An 18,692-nucleotide genomic window follows, 5' to 3' on the forward strand; every position below is an offset into this window, starting at 1 on the left:
GCTAACACACAAAGCTGAAAATATTTCCTCTACAGCATTGCCACAAAATGTTTTCAAGCCTTGCGCTAAGGTATAAAGAGAAAAGGCTCAAAACTATGGAAGTGGAAAAGGACGTTTAGGTGTTCCAAAGATTTCTCAGTGTTAGATAATTGAAAGGAATCATAAAGCTCAACAAAACATACTCAGATAATGCTTTCAATGAATTAAAAAAAACTAAAAACTGTGATACACATGAGAAAGGGAATTTATGTAAACAGTGGGGGCCCAAGAGACATTCAGGAATAAGCTCCAAATGTCATTTTTAATTACACGAAGACATGCTTCATCTTTAGACTGAACTGCTGATATCTGTGTGACAAAACACGATTTCAGGGGAGCTCCAGCAGTTTCCAGCAGTCTCTTATGCCCACCTAATCAGGTGATGAAGAGTGGATGTCTAACTAGTTGTCTCAGGTACAAGCTGTCAATAAATAAAATGGCCCCTTTAAACAGCACACTATAAATTGGTTAGTTAGTTAGTTGGTTAGTCAGCTAATCCACAGTTAATCCGAGAATAAGAAAATGATTTTAAGTATCCCTAAAGATAAGCAAAGAACTGCCCGGTTAACATGGCTAAAATAACTCCATCCTTCTCGGGCATACTATGTGAGATTGTAGATGTCATTATGGAGGAGCTAAGAATTCATACATGGGAAAAATTGAATAGAATTACTTGTTGCAGAATATGTGATTTAAATTCTCAGCTATCTTATCAAGATTCAAAAGCAGAGATTAAATTTAATAAAATAAGAAATACAAGTTTCATTTTTTTAGCGGTATATTGATGTTATGGATTGAAGTGTGTCCCCCAAAAATATGTGTTTTAAATTCTAACCTCTATGCCTGTAGTTATTTGCTATGTTAATGAAACAGGATTCATGTTAAATTGTACCTTCAGTCGATCCATTTTGAGATCTAAAAGATTAAACAACCAAACCAGTGAGCAGAGATGGAGTAAGATAGATACCAAGACACATGGAGATTTCCAAGGAAATAGGAAGCAGAAGCTGAAGAAACAGCAGCCTTTCTCCAGAGCTGACAGAGAAAGACTTCCCCTGGAGCCAGCATCCTGAATAAGGACTTCTAGCCTCCGATTTGTGAGAAAAAATATTTCTGTTTGTTAATTTCACCCACTTGTGGTATTTCTGTTATAGCGGCATTAGATAACTAAGACAGTTGGTGTGGTAGGAAATACTCTAAGATGGTCCCTAAGGTTCCAGCTTCCTGGTATAAATGCCCTCTGTAACCTGCCCCACTTAAGTGAGGGTGGGACTTGTGAATAGGATGGAATGTCACTCCTGTGATGAGATTAGGTTACATGGCAAAAGTGAGAAAATTTTTCAGATACAATTAAGTTGATTTTGACATAATCAAAAGGGAGGTAATACTGGATGGGCCCGATCTAATCAGATGAACATTTTAAAAGAGTCTAGAGGTCAGAGATGGACGAAATCAGAGACATTTTTTTTCTGGCTTTGAAGATGCAAGCAGCCATGATGTGAATTGCCTATGGAGAAGGGTAGCCACTAGTTGCTGTCAGACTTAGTCTGAACAAAATAAGTAATGAAATTCTGCCAACAACCTGAATGAGCTTGGACAAGAGCTCCAGCTAAGAATGCAGTCTGGCCAAGACCTTGACAACAGCTTTGTGTGAACCTGAGCAAAGGACCCAGATAAGCTGTTCCCAAATTCTGCCCAATGGAAGCTGTAATAACAAAGGTGCTATTTTAAATCTCTAAATGTACAATAACTTGACATATAGCAACACAAAATAGATATGCTTATGATAACAGGATTAACTTAATATAAACTGACATGTGGTAATCATGTTTTGTTATTTGGTGTGTTTGTGTGTTTTGCACATTTTCTTACCTCTCGTCCCTTTGTTCTATGCCCAACACAGAGATATTTACTCAACTAGATACTTCCATGTACATTAGCCCATTTCAAAGAAGAAGAAAAAGAAAAAAGTGCCTTTCCCCAGAGAGTATATAAGAGATTTTGTGTCACATTAAAAAAAAAAAAAAGGCTGAGAGAAAGCCCTACCAATAAAAAAAATGCTTCTTCCCCCCTTATTGAAGACTATAAAAGATGAGAGAAAGCAGTCAAGTGAGCATGGATCGAGTGCATCTAATATAATGTGATCATGCTGTGAAAAAGATACTCTCCCTTGGATGACCAATATCTACATTCAAGTCAACACCTTCTGTTATCAGTGCCCTGAAGCGTTATGGTAGCTGAAGAAACATCTCAACTGTTATTGGAGGGCAAGGGGAATTTTCTTCTTCCAGTGGAGATAATTTTTGGCATGAATTACCCTCTAAAAGTAGACATCTCCCATCATATTTAACACCATCTGTTGCCCACTCCTCTTGGAACTGTAATAAATGTCTGTGAGCTCTCAGATGGGGCTTGAAACACCTGAGAGAGTAATGACATGAAAGAGAACAACCGTAACCTATGCTTGGATGTGGCTAAATATAAACAGATAGATTTCTCTTGCTCTTACAGAGAAAACGACTATAAACAGCAAAATCAAACCAAGAAACAGCACCTCATGGGAGGAGGACAGGGAGATGGTACACTTGAGACATGGAACTTGATTTTCATTACATGCCTCTATATTGTTTTGGTTTTTAGTCAAACTAAAAGTGTATTACTTTAAAAACACATGAACAATAAAACCAGAAGATTTTAAATATTCAGAAAGTGTGATATGTAATTTCTCTAGTCAAAGGTCAAGCATTTTAAAATCTGCATCTTTAATCAATTTGTGTGCATTTTTCCTAAGTGAATCATCATAGAAGAGCACGAAGCGTTCAGTACTGTAGTCCTATTTTATTTATTCTTTAATAAATAAAATCTAATAGGTTTTTTCCTCTCCTTGTATCATGGATTGAATTGTGTCCTCCCAAAATATCTGTCAACTTCCCTAGGTCCTGCTTCCCACTACTATATGATTCTCTACCATTTTGTCATCTGATGTGATTTCCCTATGTGTTATAAATCCTACCACTATGATGTTAATGAGATGGATTAGTGGCAGATATGTTAATGGGATCTAGAAGGTTAGATAGTATCTTAAACCAATCTCTTTTGAGTTATAAAGGAAAGAAACTACCAGAGAGACATGGGAATTGATCTCATACCACCAAGAAATCACCGCCAGGAGCAGAGAGTGTCCTTTGGACCTGAGGTTCTTGTGCTGAGATGCTCCCAGACCAAGTCAAGACTGCACACAAGGACCTTCCTCCAGAACCAACAAAGAGAGAAACCCTTCCCCTGGAGCAGGCGCAATGAATTCGGACTTCTATATTTCTGGACTTGAGAGATAAACTTTTCTTTGTTAAAGCTATACACTTGTGGTGTTCCTGTTATAGCAGCACTGGATGACTAAGACAACTTGATTCTTTATATATTGAGATCAATTATTACATATTGATTGTTTCCATTTAAATATAAAACTATGAAGCAAATAAGGATGTCAAGAAGGATCAATAGTTGGAAAATATGCCCCTGGTGATAGAAACAATGCTGGAGGTCGAATGATAGAATTTCGCAAGATCAATGACTTCTTCATCGCAAATACCTTCTTTCACCAATATAAACGGCGACTATACACCTGGACTTTGTCAGATGGACACACAAAAATCAAATTGACTACATCTGTGGAAAGAGATCGTGGGAAAGCTCAATATTGTCAGTCAGAAGAAGGCCATAGGCCAACTGTGGAACAGACCATCAACTGCTCATATGCAAGTTCAAGCTGAAGCTGAAGAAAATCAGAGCAAGTCCATGAGAGCTAAAATATGACCTTCAGTACATCCCACCTGAATTTAGAGACCATCTGAAGAATAAATTTGATTCATTGAACATTGGTGACCAAAGACCAGACAAGTTGTGGAATGACATCAAGGACATCATACATGAAGAAAGCAAGAGGTCACTGAAAAGACAGGAAACAAAGAAAAACCAAGATGGATGTCAGAGGAGACCCTGAAACTTGCTCTTGAGCATCGAGGAGCTAAAGCAAAAGGAGGGAATGATGAAGTAAAAGAACTGAACAGAAGACTTCAGAGGCCCTCTTGAGAAGACAAAGTAAAGTATTGTAATGACATGTGCAAAGAGCTGGAGATGGAAAACCAAAAGGAAAGAACACGCTCAGCATTTCTCAGGCTGAAAGAACTAAAGAAAAACTTCAAGCCTCGAGTTGCAATAGTGAAGGATTCCATGGGGAAAAGATAAAACAACGCAGGCATATCAAAGGAAGATGGAAGGACTATACAGAGTCATTATACCAAAAAGAATTAGTCAATGTTTAACCATTTCAAGAGGTGGCATATGATCATGAAGCGATGGTACTGAAGGAAGAAGTCCAAGCTGCTCTGAAGGCATTGGCGAAAAACAAGGCTCCACGAATTGATGGAATATCAATTGAGATGTTTCAACAAACAGATGCAGTGCTGGAGGTGCTAACTTGTCTATGCCAAGAAATATAGAAGATAGCTTCCTGGCCAACTGACTGGAAGAGATCCATATTTAGGCCTATTCCCAAGAAAGGTGATCCAACCAAATGTGGAAATTATAGAACAATATCACTAACATCACACTCAAGAAAAATTTTGCTGAAGATCCTCCAAAAACAGTTGCAGCAGTATATTGACAGGGAACTGCCAGAAATTCAGGCCGGTTTCAGAAGAGGACATGGAACCAGGGATATCATTGCTGATGTCAGATGGATCCTGGTTGAAAGCAGAGAATACCAGAAGGATGTTTACTTGTGTTTTATTGACTATGCAAAGCCATTCAACTGTGTGGATCATAGCAAATTATGGATAACATTGCGAAGAATGGGAATTCCAGAACACTTAATTGTGCTCATGAGGAACCTTTACACAGATCAACAGGCAGTAGTCTGACAGAACAAGTTGGTAATGAGTGGATTAAAGTCAGGAAAGGTGTGTGTCAGAGTTGTATTCTTTCAAAATAAGTATTCAATGAGTATGCTGAGCAAATAATCCAAAAAGCTGGACTATATGAAGATGAACAGGGCATCAGGATTGGAGGAAGACTCATTAACAACCTAGGTTATGCAGATGACACAACCTTGCTTGCTGAAAGTGAAGAGGACTTGAAGCACTTACTAATGAAGATCAAAGACCACAGCCTTCAGTATGGATTGCACCTCAACATAAAGAAAACAAAGATCTTCTCAAGTGGACCAATGAGCAACATGATGATAAACAGAGAAAAGACTGAAGTTGTCAAGGATTTCATTTTCCTTGGATCCACAATCAACAGCCATGGAAGCAGCAGTCAAGAAATCAAGAGACGCATTGCATTGGGTAAATCTGCTGCAAAGGACCTCTTTAAAGTGTTGAAGAGCAAAGATGTCACCTTGAAGACTTAGGTGTGCCTGACCCAAGCCATGGTATTTTCAATCGCATCACATGCATGTGAAAGCTGGACAATGAATAAGGAAGACCGAAGAAGAATTGACACCTTTGAATTGTGGTGTTGGCGAAGATAATTGAATATCCCATGGACTGCCAAAAGAACAAACAGATCTGTCTTAGAAGAAGTACAGCCAGAATGCTCCTTAGAAGCAAGGATGGCGGGACTGCGTCTTACATAATTTGGACATGTTGTTAGGAAGTATCAGTCCCTGGAGAAGGACATCATGCTTGGCAGAGTACAGAGTCGGTGGAAAAGAGGAAGACCCTCAATGAGGTGGACTGACACAGTGGCTGCAACAATGAGCTTAAGCATGAGAACTATTGTAAGGATGGCGCAGGACTGGGCAGTGCTTCGTTCTGTTGTGCATAGGGTCGCTATGAGTCGGAACCGACTCGACGGAACCTGACAACAACAACAAGGACATGAAGCACTGAAATTATGTTTATATATATTATTTGGTGTTGTAAATTTTACTTAAATATTTCTGCAGAGATAATTTGCGAGAAAAGATGCGTGAAACTACAATATATTTAATATTAAACACATAAAATCTAAATATTCGTACCATTCTTCATCTCCATGCTTAATAAATTCAAGTATAGGCACAGAAATTTAATCAATTTTAAAACACATGGATTCAAATACATACAAAATTGTATAAGACAAAAAACTGAAAAATTTGCAGACCTAAGAAGTAGATAATTAGTAACAATATGAGATAAAAGGTAAACCTGAACCCGCATTGTTCCCCGGCCCCAAGAAACACTTCAGTAAGTTATTCCTTACAGATAAAACCATGTTTCTTCCCACAATCTTCATCCAAAATAATATCGCTATCATACAATATGCATTTCTGTGGATTTAGAGCTGCAAACAATGGAAATCTGTAATGAAGACAAAAATATTAGCATCTGGGAAAAGGGTATGGAAATGCTCAGGTGCGATGATGATTCAGATTAATGATAGAACTTTCAGACGCATTTCAATTAAATATTAACACACGGAATCATTCTTTTCTTTTTAAACTATGGTTTTCAGTTTTCAGATTACATTGTTGCACAAACCTTAGTTACTCCCTCTTAAATAAATAGCATTGGGACTAGAGATTTTTTATTATTGTTCTTGTCTTTGTTGTTAATCATTCTGATGCGTAATATACTTTATTTTGTTGAAAAATGCATTACCTGACTTAGTCTAGAGAAACAAACCAGAGCTTATAATTCACCATTGTATTATGTGGAAATTACATGTTTATGGATGAAAATAAGATTCAAGATTTACAAGCATACAGAAGATAAACCCAGAATATTTGAAACATTGGGAGCATGTTGAGAATTTTGGCTCCACCAGAATAAAGAAAGGAAGGCGTATCCTGCTGTATCTGGACTGCCGGGACTACTGAGTCAGTGCTCGTGTGTATGTGAGGATGTGAGGATGTGTGCCTGTACGTGCACGTCTATGTGTTTGCTCCAAGGAAAAACGGAAGCAAAAAAGTCAAAAGTTATCTTATGGGCCCAGAACACTAAAGTTCATGTGACCTGAGCATGAACTTGAATTTTCTGGATTGGCCTGCAATTGTATTCTGCTACACTATTCTCTTTTCTGTAACCTCACGCCCTGGGCATGCGATTACTGCAGTGCTCCTGGGTGTTACCTGCACTGATGAGATCTAAGCATAAACTCAGAAAGAGTAGAAAGGGCAGCACCAGGCTGCCAGAAACTTACAGATCCCGGGAGAGAGCAGAGCCGTCCTCCCACAGCCACGCACCACGTCTTTCATTGTAAGTGGGTCCAATCCAGTAATAACGGTCATCGGAGATCCTAAAGCTCTGTTTGTAAACAGAGACAAACACTGTAATCTAACTTAAATGTACCCTGGGAACAGTGTGCTTTTAAGAAAGTTAATGTCAGAGCATCAGAATCAGCCTATCAAACGCACAAACTGAAATCATTCCTGACTTCTAATTTAGAAGGTACTTTTTGGCTTATATTTCTCATTTAACACACCCATTCATTTATGCAGGAAAAGTACCACAAAATCTGACGAAAGGTGTAGAAAAATTGTTATAAAAATATAGAAAACATTCTCTATTCCGTGAGTTAGAGTCCTCCTGAATATCCCTGTACAGGGGATCCGAAACCCCAGCCGGAAAGTCTGTAAAATCAACACTATCTCGAGGGAAAAATCTCCTGGGTATGACCTACTTAGCCTTTATTCAGCTCAGTCTCTGCATACATCTAGGGCAATTTATACTTTTTCTTTTTGTTGATAGGTACTGTCAAGTTGGTTCTGATGAAACACTGCCCCGTCCTGGGTCATCTTCACAATTATTGTTAAGCTTGAGTCCACTGTCGCAGCCATTTTGTCAACCCATCTCACTGAGGGTCTCCCTCTTTTTAGCTCACCCTCCACTTTACCAAGCATGATTCCCTTCTCCAGAGACCGGTTCCTCCTGATAAAATGTCCAAAGTATGTGAGATGATGTTGCCATCCTCGCTTCCAAGGAGCACTCTGGCTGTACTTCAAGACAGATTTGTTCGTTTTCTGACAGTCCATTGTATATTCAGTATTCTTCACCAACATCATAATTCAAAGACATCAATTCTTCTTAGGTCTTCCTTATTCATTGTCCAGCTTTCACATGCATATGGGGTGACTGAAAATATTGCAGCATGGTCAGGCACACCTTCGTCCTCAAAGCGACACGTGTGCTTTTCAACACTTCAAAGAGCAGGTTTGCCCAATGCAATATGTCATTTGATTTCCTGACTGCTGCTTCCATGGGCATTGATTGTGGATGCAAATAAAATGAAATCCTCAGCAAATTCAATATTTTCTCTGTTTATTGTCATGTTCCTTATTGGTCCAGTTGTGAGGATTTTCAGTTTATGTTGAGATATAATCCATACTGAAGACTCTGGTCTTTGATCTTCATCAGTAAGTTCTTCAACTCCTCTTCGCTTTCAACTAGAAAGGTTGTCATCTGCATATAAAACATTGTTAATGAGCCTTACTCCAATCCTAATGCTACATTCTTCTTCATATATCCTAGCTTCTCAGATTATTTGTTCCACATACGGTTGAATAAGTATGGTGAAAGAATACAACTTAAACGCAACCTTTCCTGACTTTAAGCCATGTGGTATCCCCTTGTTTTGTTTGAACGACTGCCTCTTGGTCTATGCACAGGTTTCTCATAAGCAGAATTCAGTGTTCTAGAATATTCATTCTTCATAATGTTATTCAAAATTTGTTATGATCCACACAGTTGAATGCCTTTGCATAGTCAAAGAAACACAGGTAAACATCTTTCTGGCATTCTCTGCTTTTGGCCAATATCCATCTGACATCAGCAATGATATCCCTCATTCCACATCCTATTCTGAATTGGGCTTGAATTTCTGGCAGTACTCTGTTGATATACTACTGAAACCATTTTTGAGTGATTTTCAGCAAAATTTTCCTTGAGTGTGATATTAACGATATTGTTAGATGATTTTGCATTCTGTTGGATCACTTTTCTTAGGGATGGGACCTTAGGAATTGTTTAGGAATTGGTCATTTTTATGACCATACCCTCTACATTTACCTAATTATAAAAGAATTTATAAATTCAATTAAAAGAACTAAATATTCCAAAAACATTTAGTTGGTTCTTTGAATAAAATGAGTTAAACAATGATCTATTACTTTGAAGCCATCCAGAAAATTCCTTTGACTTCATCTGGCATATTGATTTTATTCCTAGATGTAATTCTTTGAGTAATGTTATGTAGGTTTTATAATGATTACTTCAAAGTACAGACTGTTAATAATCTTTGTTCAAATATGACCACCATTTACTCTCTGATTAAAGACTGGGTTCAAAATCTTCAGCTTACTTAGATATTATGTTTTCTGGAACAAAGAAAATGTGGAAACACGAGTACATACAAATTCATCTTTGCTTTCCAGCCGAAGTAGACTGGAATTGTGAGAAGCACAGAAATCCCTACTTTCTGCCCAAGTTTTTACTTCATTGGAAAAGAAGTAACAATTGCATCGGTAGCCAATCCACTTCTCTTGGCAAGTACAGCAGCCAGAGCCTAAGAAAAAAAAAACAAAATATGATTGATGACTTTGGAGATTTCAAGAATGAATGCTTATTCATTCAAACACCATTTGCTCTTTATTTTTTCCTCTACAAATAGTCTTTGAGCACACACTACTAAATACACTGCAGTTTGCTATGCTCAGGATTGTAAATGTGAGCAAGTCAGATGTGATCATTTTCCTCATGGAGATTATATTCTAGAGATAGAGTAAGACATACAATTACCCATCATTTATCTATCATATTTCATGATAATTCTGGTAAGTATACAAAAAGTGTAGTATATTAAAAGAACACACAACAGGGTGTGAGCTAGAGGAAGGTTAAAAGAATCTGTTTTGAGGAAGTGACCAAAAGCTGAGCTACGCAGTACAAACAGGAGTTAACCAGATCAAAGGGAGATGATTTAAAAGAGGAAAGCATTTTATCATATTTCCTGAGTCAACAAAAATACTGATGAGAATCTGATGTTTTGGATTTTTTTTTTCCCAAAAATGAAGAGAAACAAAACAATTGGTATGAAGTTTGATAATAGAGTTTAGCAGTGATAATGTCCTCAAAATTCCTTATCCTCGGTAACAAAAGACATGACATATTGTAGATACTTGCGTGTTAGCCAAATAAATGGCGCTGAAATTGCATAAGAGATAAATTAAATGCCATGTGGTCACAGAAGGAGAGATAACTTGGAGTGCACTGGGAGAAAGTATATTCATTCGGAAACTGTGCTTTAAGCTGGCTCTTACTGTGTAAGTAGATTTTATAACTGCAGAAACCTGGGCGCTGTATTCTGAGACGTAAATAATGACGCAAGGAAAGGTGCGTAGAGGATGGATTTTCATCGGAAAGTAAGGGCTATGAGCAGACACAGGCAGGGAGTTAGGGTTAACTGTGATATTTACTGTAGTTTATTTATAACTTGTTAGTTAATAATGTGCATTCATAGAGGACAGAAATCTTTTATTTCACGCTATTATTATCTTTATTCCTTTTACATATAAATGCCGTGCTTTGAATGTAATTGAATCATTCTTACATTAGAGAACTGTGGAGCGAGACTGTCCTAAAATTAGGGAAATAAACTAATATTACTATATGTGATATGCCATCACGCTCCTCTTTGTAAAAAAAAAAAAACACAAGAAACTGTCTAATTTAAAATTCTACCAAACTGAGTATTTTCAAACATTGGAGCCTACCTCTCTGGGGTTCTAGGGTGGATCCTGGAGAAGATGTTGGCAGAGTACTTTCTGTGGCAAATGCTATAAGAAATTATTAGGAATTTATGTAATTAAGTACAGTTTTAAGTGTATCCATGATATAATATTACACACTAGCAAAATGCATCATATATTATTATATTATTAAATAGTTTTATCATAGCATTGATCTTTACATGATGCCTAGAAAAACTTACAATTTTTCAATAAAATTCCCAAAGTAGCCATCAACAAAAGGCACACTACTGCCAAGGCTCCAGAAATCAGGCTCCATAAATTGTTCTGAAAAGCTGTAGAAAAAGAGAGAAAAGGCAAAGACTTAAAGACGAAATGCATTGGCTGTAGTTCTGAAAAGCAAAACCAATGAGAGAAAATCCAGAAGTGTCAGGATCCACACACAGATATGTAGAGAAATATTTGAGCCTTTAGGTCTTCTGTGTGCTAACACAATCAGTCTGCCAATGAACCATTGGGAAAGGAAGACATTCCATTTAAAACTACAATACCAACATTTTTTTTTTTTTTTGGTGCAGTAAATTATTCCACAGTGAGATTATCCACTCATTTTCATCTCCACCAACTCTGCAAAGTAAATTTAACAGTAGTTTTTTTTGTTTTTGTTTTTAATTGGCCAAAAAACTTAGATATCTAGTGCAGAAAGAGGTCAAGAGGCTCCGACTTCTGTTTATGTACTTACATTACAGGCATTTACTTTTATTCTCTCAGGAAAAAATCACAAGGCAAATAGCCTGGTTCCAACTAGGTAGATGAGAAAATTGAGGATCCGAGAATAACATCGTTTTCTCAAGGTATCAAAGCTGGCAAGTGTGCAGGTCAGACATAAGATTCAATCCTGTCTAAGCCCAGTGTCTTTCATGTACCATATTCTACCATTGTCACTGGCAATAACACTATTGGTGGTATGTCTTTCTGCTAATCTCAGTACAGACTCTGCTTTGAGGAATATTTTCCTGCTCATAGCTCTGTAGACATAGTATAAGACAAAGAGAGAGGAGCACTTTGGAACTGGGGATGAGAGATTCCAAAACCAATGTAGCCAGTAATTCTCTGGTAAGCTGAGTTCACTTCCCAGCACATTGAATTATGATATAGAATGACCCATTTTTTTGCTCTTACCCAAAATCACTTGCTTATAGGCTTTTTCCTGAACAATTCAACTTTAGGAGATTCTGCATTGGCTTTAGCACACTCCCAAAGAGTAATGTCAGTTACAACAGTGCAATGTTCAAATCCTTAGTCTGGGTGAGATTTGGGAGTCGCAAGACAAGTGCTAAAAAAAATTAAATGCTTTTGAGAATTGTATCATTTATATTTAGCATTATCTATTTATTCCTATGCTAGTATTATATTGATCATAATATAACCAGGGGAATTCATTTCTCATTCAGAATTTAGACTTGTCCATATAAGAAACCCCTCTGTTGGAAAAGCTTTCCAGACTATTTATAAATTACAGAATGATGAATCAAGAAATTGAAATAAATGTAGAAGGTGCTTACATAGGGAAAGACTAAAAAATTCTCTGTCGGTTTTATCCCTTTCTCTTGAAGCTCTGCCCTAAAATTAGCCATGTCCGTGGGGTGCCTGTTTTGGGTCCCTTTATCTGTTGATTTTCTGAGTGGAGGCACACGTACCTGCCATGAGAGATGATGTCCCAGGTGGATGCAGGGAAGGCCCGAGGAGTGCTTGTTGGGGAAGAGTGGTGTTCGATCACAGAGCTGGGCTGGAAGCAAAAGAATCCAAAAGTTGTGCATGAAGAAATTATAAGAGAGAAACAGAAAGAAAAAAAATGTGTACTTACAGAATGTTCCTGAAGCACCTACTGGTGAGCCACATATGTGTAGTACTGAGCAAGAAGCAGTATAACTACCAGCTTCTTATATGTTCCGGATATCACAATACAGGAAATTCTCACTGTATTTTTGCAATAGAAACCCTTTGATTAGCAGAAAACAAGATGAGAGGGAGTTTGTATTTTGTTTTTACTTTTAGTGTTTCAACCTCAAAGTCATCTTCAATATATATTTGGAAAATATCCAAAAAATGGACAAACAAAAGGTAAATTTACTTACTGCAATAAAATTCTACACTTAATTTTCCTATTTTAATAATAATAAAAAATCATTTTGCACAAAACACAGTTTAAATCTTTTTACATATATTAACTCATATGTTTTAAAAAAGGACTGGATAAGGAATATACTATAAATATCCTACTTTACCAGTGAGAAAAATGAGGCCAAGTAAGACTAAGTAACTTGTCCAAGGTTACTTAAGTTAGAAACTTAAGTAATCTTGATCCAGGGCACACTAGCAATATATTTTAAATTAAACCCATCTCTCTGTGTCTGTATTTTTTGTAGATTTTTATTTCTTTTCTTTTGAGCAGACTAGTTGGTCTAACCATGTCTCATTTCTGTATTTCCTATTCCAGCCTCATTAAATCAACCAGGATTGGCAAAAGAAAAAACATAGAACCAGAGTATCTCCTTGTCTTAGGGTTCTTCAAAGAAATGGAACTCATGAGACCTATGTATACAGAGTGAGAGAGATTTACTTCAAGAGACTGGCTCACACAATTGTGGGGCTCTAAAGCTCCAAATTCATAGATCAGGCAACAGGCTGGAGTCTTCAGCTGGCTCACGGGATTGTGGAGGACTGGCAAGTCCAAAATCTGTAGGTCAGGCACCAGGTGGAAACTACCACAGGCTGGTGTCCCAAGACCTGTAGGTCAGATGAGAGAAAAGTACAGAGCTGAGAGAGAAAGAGGGAGTGAGATCTGACAAAGTATCTATTCATAGTCTGAAGGCAGACAATAATCTAAGGAAAGACCATGTTCAACTGGTTGATAACATTATACAAAGTCATTACATTATAGAGCAGCAACTAGTGTAGTTTTTGGCCAAGCCACTGGCAATCATAGCTCAGCCAAGCTGACACATAAAATTAAACACCAGACCCCTCATTTCTGTTATATGTATACAAAAATACACATAGAAATTTGTGCTCTAAAGCTCCCTCACCTGATGGTTACAGTTGTGTCTCAACTTGGCTGGGCCATGATTCTCGGTGGTTTGGCAGTTACAATATAGTTCAACACCTATGTAATGATGTAATCACCTTCATGGTGAGATCTACTATGAGCAGCCAATGAGTTGAAAGGGAATTTCCTTGGAGGTGTGGCCTGCATTCAATATATGTGGATTTTCTGCCAAAGCTTGCTGACCTTTGCTCACTCTGGATCCTCCAGCTGAGTCCTGTTCTGTTCATCTAACCTCCAGTTCTTGGGACTTGAGCTAGCAGCTTACCTTCCAATCTTGGGATTTGTCAGCCTCCACAATCTGTGAGCCGGAAGCATGTTTTCTGACCTGTAGATCTCAGCTACATGAGTCAGGAGAATCCTCCAGCCTGACCCATGGGCTTAGGACTTTCTAGTCTCTACAGCCATGTGAACCATTTCCTTGATATAAATTTCTCTCTCTCTCTCTCTATATATAAACCAAAAAGAACCAAACCTGTTGCCATTGAAGTAATTCTGACTCATAGCGACCCTATAGGACAAAGTAGAACTGCCCCATAGAATTTCCAAGGAGCACCTGGTGGATTCAAACTGCTGACTTTTTGGTTAGCAGCCATAGCACTTATCCACTGTGCCACTAGAGTTTCATATATATATATGTGTGTGTGTGTGTGTATGTGTATATATATATATATATATATATATATATAAAATATCTTCACTGGTTTTGCTTCTCTCGAGAACCCAGCCTAAAATACCTGGTTTAAGCCCACACTTCAATACTTCACTCACTTTGGCTTGAAATCTTCTATCAACACCTTACTCTCCAATGTTTCAGCCTCTTAAGATCCTTTGGACATGAATGTAGCTGTTCTAATAAACCATATTTTTACTAGTATGTTCGTTATTGTATTGTTTATTGTGTTATCTCATTCAGATAATATTCTGTTATTTCAGTTAACACTCGTGTCTTTCAAAGAGGACATTAGTGGGAATTTCAAATGTAAAATAGGTAGGTAAACTGTGTGTCTTGAGTGCAGGAACCTTTGATCTATAACTTAGTCTCTGACATACCATCTACCATTCATTCTCATGTAAAAGCAAACTCCAAGATAAATTTTGTGTTTTTTTTTAAGCATTATAATAGTCCTATGGAGTGCAAAATGTTAACACACTTGGTTGCTCAGTGAAAGGCTGGAAGTTCAAGTCTGCCCACATAAACCTTGGAAGAAAGGCCTGGCAATCTATTTCCAAAAAATTAACCATTGAAAATCCTATGGAGTACCGTTTTACTCTGATACACATGGGATCGCTATGAGTCAGAATCACCTTGGTGATAACTAACCAAAACCAAACACCAAACCCATTATCGTTGAGTCAATTCTGACTCATAGTGACCCGATAGGACAGAGTAGAACTGCCCCATAGGGTTTCCAAGGAACAGTTGGTGGATTTGAACTGCTGACCTTATGGTTAGCAGCAGTGACTCTTAAGCACTTCGTCACCAAGTCTCCAACAATAACTGGTTTGGTTTTTTACTATTCCTATAGATGAACCTTTTTGTAAAGATGAGCTTTTCACCTTCAACAACAACAACAACAAAAACAAGATTTGTGGCTTGATTTCTCAGCCTCCTTGAAATAAAAAGTTTTTACATCTTTTAATTTGTGTACATTGTGTTTATAAAGTTCCTTTTACTCAACCACCATAATTGCCAAAATCTAGATCCTTATCGAAGAACGTGAATATGAAATTTCCTTTATCTAGCTTTTATGCAAATCCAAGCTGAGACACATGATGTTTACTAATGATTCTTTGCCTAATTTGAAATCTACCCCCCTTTTTAAAAATATTTTATTGTTTTAGGTGAATATTTACACAGCAAATTCGTTTCCCATTCAACAATCTATATACAATCTTTTCCATGACATTGGTTGCTATCCCAGCAACATGTCAGCATTCTCCCCATTGCCATCCTGCCTTCCCCATTTCTAGTCCTCCAATTTCCCTGACCCTCCTTGACTTTTCATCTTTGCTTTTAGGCAAATGATGCCTGTTTGGTCTTGTATGGTTGATTGTTCTAAGGAGCACATTCCTCATTGGTATTATTGTTTATTTTATAGGCCAATCTACTATTTGGCTGAAAGGTAATGTTGGGAGTGGCTTCAGTTCCAGGTTAAAAGGGTGTCTTAAGGTGATAGTCTCAGGGGTTCCTCCAGTCTCTATCAGTTCAGTATATTTGGTCTTTTTTTTTTTTTTTTTTGAAAATCTGAGTTTTGTTCTACATTTTTCTCCCATTCTAATCAGGATCTTGCATTGTATGCCTGGGGAGAGTATTCACTGGTGGTAGCCAGGCACTATTAGTTCTTCTGGTCTCAGGCTAGAGGAGGCTGTGGTTCATGTGGGCCATTAGTCCTATGGACTAATTCCTTCCTGGAGTCTTTGGTTTCCTTTACTCTCCTTTGCTCCAGATGGGAAGAGACCAATAGCTGTATCTTAGGTGATCATTTGCAAGCTTTTAAGATCCCAGACACTACTCACCAAACAACTATGTAGAACATTATCTTTATGAACTGGGTTATGCCAATTGACCTAGTTGTCCCCCAAGTCTATGGCCCTTAGCCTTCAAGTCCAGTAACTTCGTCCCATGACGTGTTTGGATTTATGTCTAAAAAGTTCCTGTAACTGTGCCTTCTATGTGCTCTATTATATGTATGAATATATATGCAGCAGATGCAGATATGTATAGACAAATGCTCACAACTGTACCTATTTATGCATGTACATGTACCCCCATACACCCTCCACACCTATGTAGCATACATATCTACCTGTATAACCACTCACAAATTGTTGGTTGTCATTACTGTTGTTGCAGAATTGTGTATGTTATAGCATCTACCACAGTTGTCCTTTCCTCTTAAGTATCCCTCAGTGTCTTCACTTACCTTGGTCACTTCGTGCTGACTTCTCCAATATTTTCTGTTGCCTTTACCAGAATTAACATGTGTCTACTATTTAGTGATTCTCCCTTTCTCCCCTCCCTTCACTGATAGCCATCAAAGAACACTGCTTTCTCTGTGTAAACCTATTCTTGAATTTTTACGAAGTGGTACCGTGCAACATTTGCTTTTTTGTGATTGATTTATTTCACTCAGCAAAATGTCCTCCAGATTTACCCATGTTATCTTTCTGACCCTAGTTATTATTCTTTATCATTGCATGGTATTTCATGGTATGTATATACCCAAAATCTACCCGTTCTTTGTTTTTGTGCTGGACAACAGCAAAACAGCAAAAAGCTGCCTAATTTTGCTCATTTTTTTTGGCAATATAAAAAAGTATTAATTAGTAGGAGCTTAAGATTTTGCCTATAGCTTTTGTATTTGGATGTAACAAATTTGTGAGAATTGTGACAGAACAGACACACAGAGGGACTATTACTTGTCTTAGTCATCTAGTGCTGGATTACAGAAATACCACAAGTGGATGGCTTTAGCAAAAAGAAAATTATTTCCTCACAGTGAAGTAGGCTAAAAGTCCAAATTCAAGGCATCAGCTCCAGGGGAAAGCATTCTTTCTCTGTGGGCTCTGGAGGAAGGTCCTTGTCCTCAATCTTCCTCTGGTCCAGGAGCTTTTCAGGTGCAGGGACCCCATGTCCAAAGGACGTGCTCTGCTTCAGGTGCTGCTTTCTAGGTAGAATGAATGAGGTCCCCCCTCTCTGTTTGTTTCCCTTTCATCTCCTGAGAGATAAAAGGTGGTGCAGGCCACACCTCAGGGAAATTCCCTTTACCTTGAATGAGTGAGGTGACCTGCATAAGGGTTGTGTTACAATCCCACCTAATCCTCTCAACATAAAATTTCAATCACAAAATGGAGGACAATCACAAAATACTGAGAATCATGGCCTAAACAAGTTGATACACACTTTTTAGGGGGGGACATAATTCAGTCCATGACTTTACTATACTTTTAACACTATCATGATCAGTTATTCTGAGGGCATTATTCCAATTTTTCAGAACCATGCTTTGTGATATTTAAATCATTCATTCTTTCCGTAGGCCATTGACTCAGAAGTAAAAAAGTCAGCAAAGACATTTCCAGTAGAAGAATTCTAGGCTCAAGTTACATATATACACATACACACACAAACACACACCACATATATATATGTGTGCATATGTAAAAAACCATTTGCCATGTAGTCAATTCTGACTTATGGTGTCCCCACGTGTATCATTTTAGAATTGCACACCCAGGACCTCTCCTTTCTCACTGCCTTTCTCTCTCTCTCTCTCTCTCAGGCCCTGGTGGTGCAGTGATTAAGTGTTTGCCTGCTAACTGAAAGGTTGGTGGTTCTGCCAGCTGTGCTCCAAAGGAGAAAGATGTGGCAGTCTGCTTCTGTAAAGATTTACAGTCTTGGAGACCCTATGAGACAGTTCTACCCATTCCTATAATGTCACTATGAGTCAGAATGACCTTCATGGCAATGGGTTTGGTTTTATATACCCACACACACATATACTCATACACATTTAAGTATACACATTGTGTATCTCTGAAGTCCTGGTGGCATAGTGGTTAAAGCCATTGATTGCTAACTGAAATGTCAGCAGTTAGAAACCACCAGCAGCCCAGGAGAAGAAAGATGTGGCAATCCACTTTCATACAGCGCATTGGAAACCCTATAGGTTTACTGTGAGTTGGAACCTACTTGGCAGCAGTGGGTTATGTATATATTTGTTCTCATTTTTTATTTCTTCCTTTAATTCTTTCAAAACTGCAAGCCAAGTTTGAATCCTTATCTAAATTTATTTTTGAAACGTTATGTGTCCTTCC

General features: G+C 37.9%; 1 protein-coding gene across 1 annotated transcript; it reads right to left on the reverse strand.

The window, feature by feature from the left end:
- Positions 1–6,002: 6,002 nt before the first annotated feature.
- On the reverse strand, positions 6,003–12,907 carry LOC104847223 (natural killer cells antigen CD94-like). The gene is made up of 7 exons (XM_023542154.2): positions 12,633–12,907; positions 12,466–12,554; positions 11,008–11,100; positions 10,790–10,852; positions 9,431–9,582; positions 7,222–7,325; positions 6,003–6,380 (listed from the first exon to the last, which is right to left on the reverse strand). Exons 2-7 carry the CDS (start codon positions 12,470–12,472, stop codon positions 6,272–6,274), a joined length of 528 nt encoding a protein of 175 aa, XP_023397922.2. The 5' UTR covers positions 12,473–12,554; positions 12,633–12,907; the 3' UTR covers positions 6,003–6,271.
- Between the last annotated feature and the right edge of the window lie 5,785 nt (positions 12,908–18,692).

Source organism: Loxodonta africana, chromosome 4, assembly GCF_030014295.1.
Source record: "Loxodonta africana isolate mLoxAfr1 chromosome 4, mLoxAfr1.hap2, whole genome shotgun sequence".
NCBI classification, from domain to species: Eukaryota; Metazoa; Chordata; class Mammalia; order Proboscidea; family Elephantidae; genus Loxodonta; species Loxodonta africana.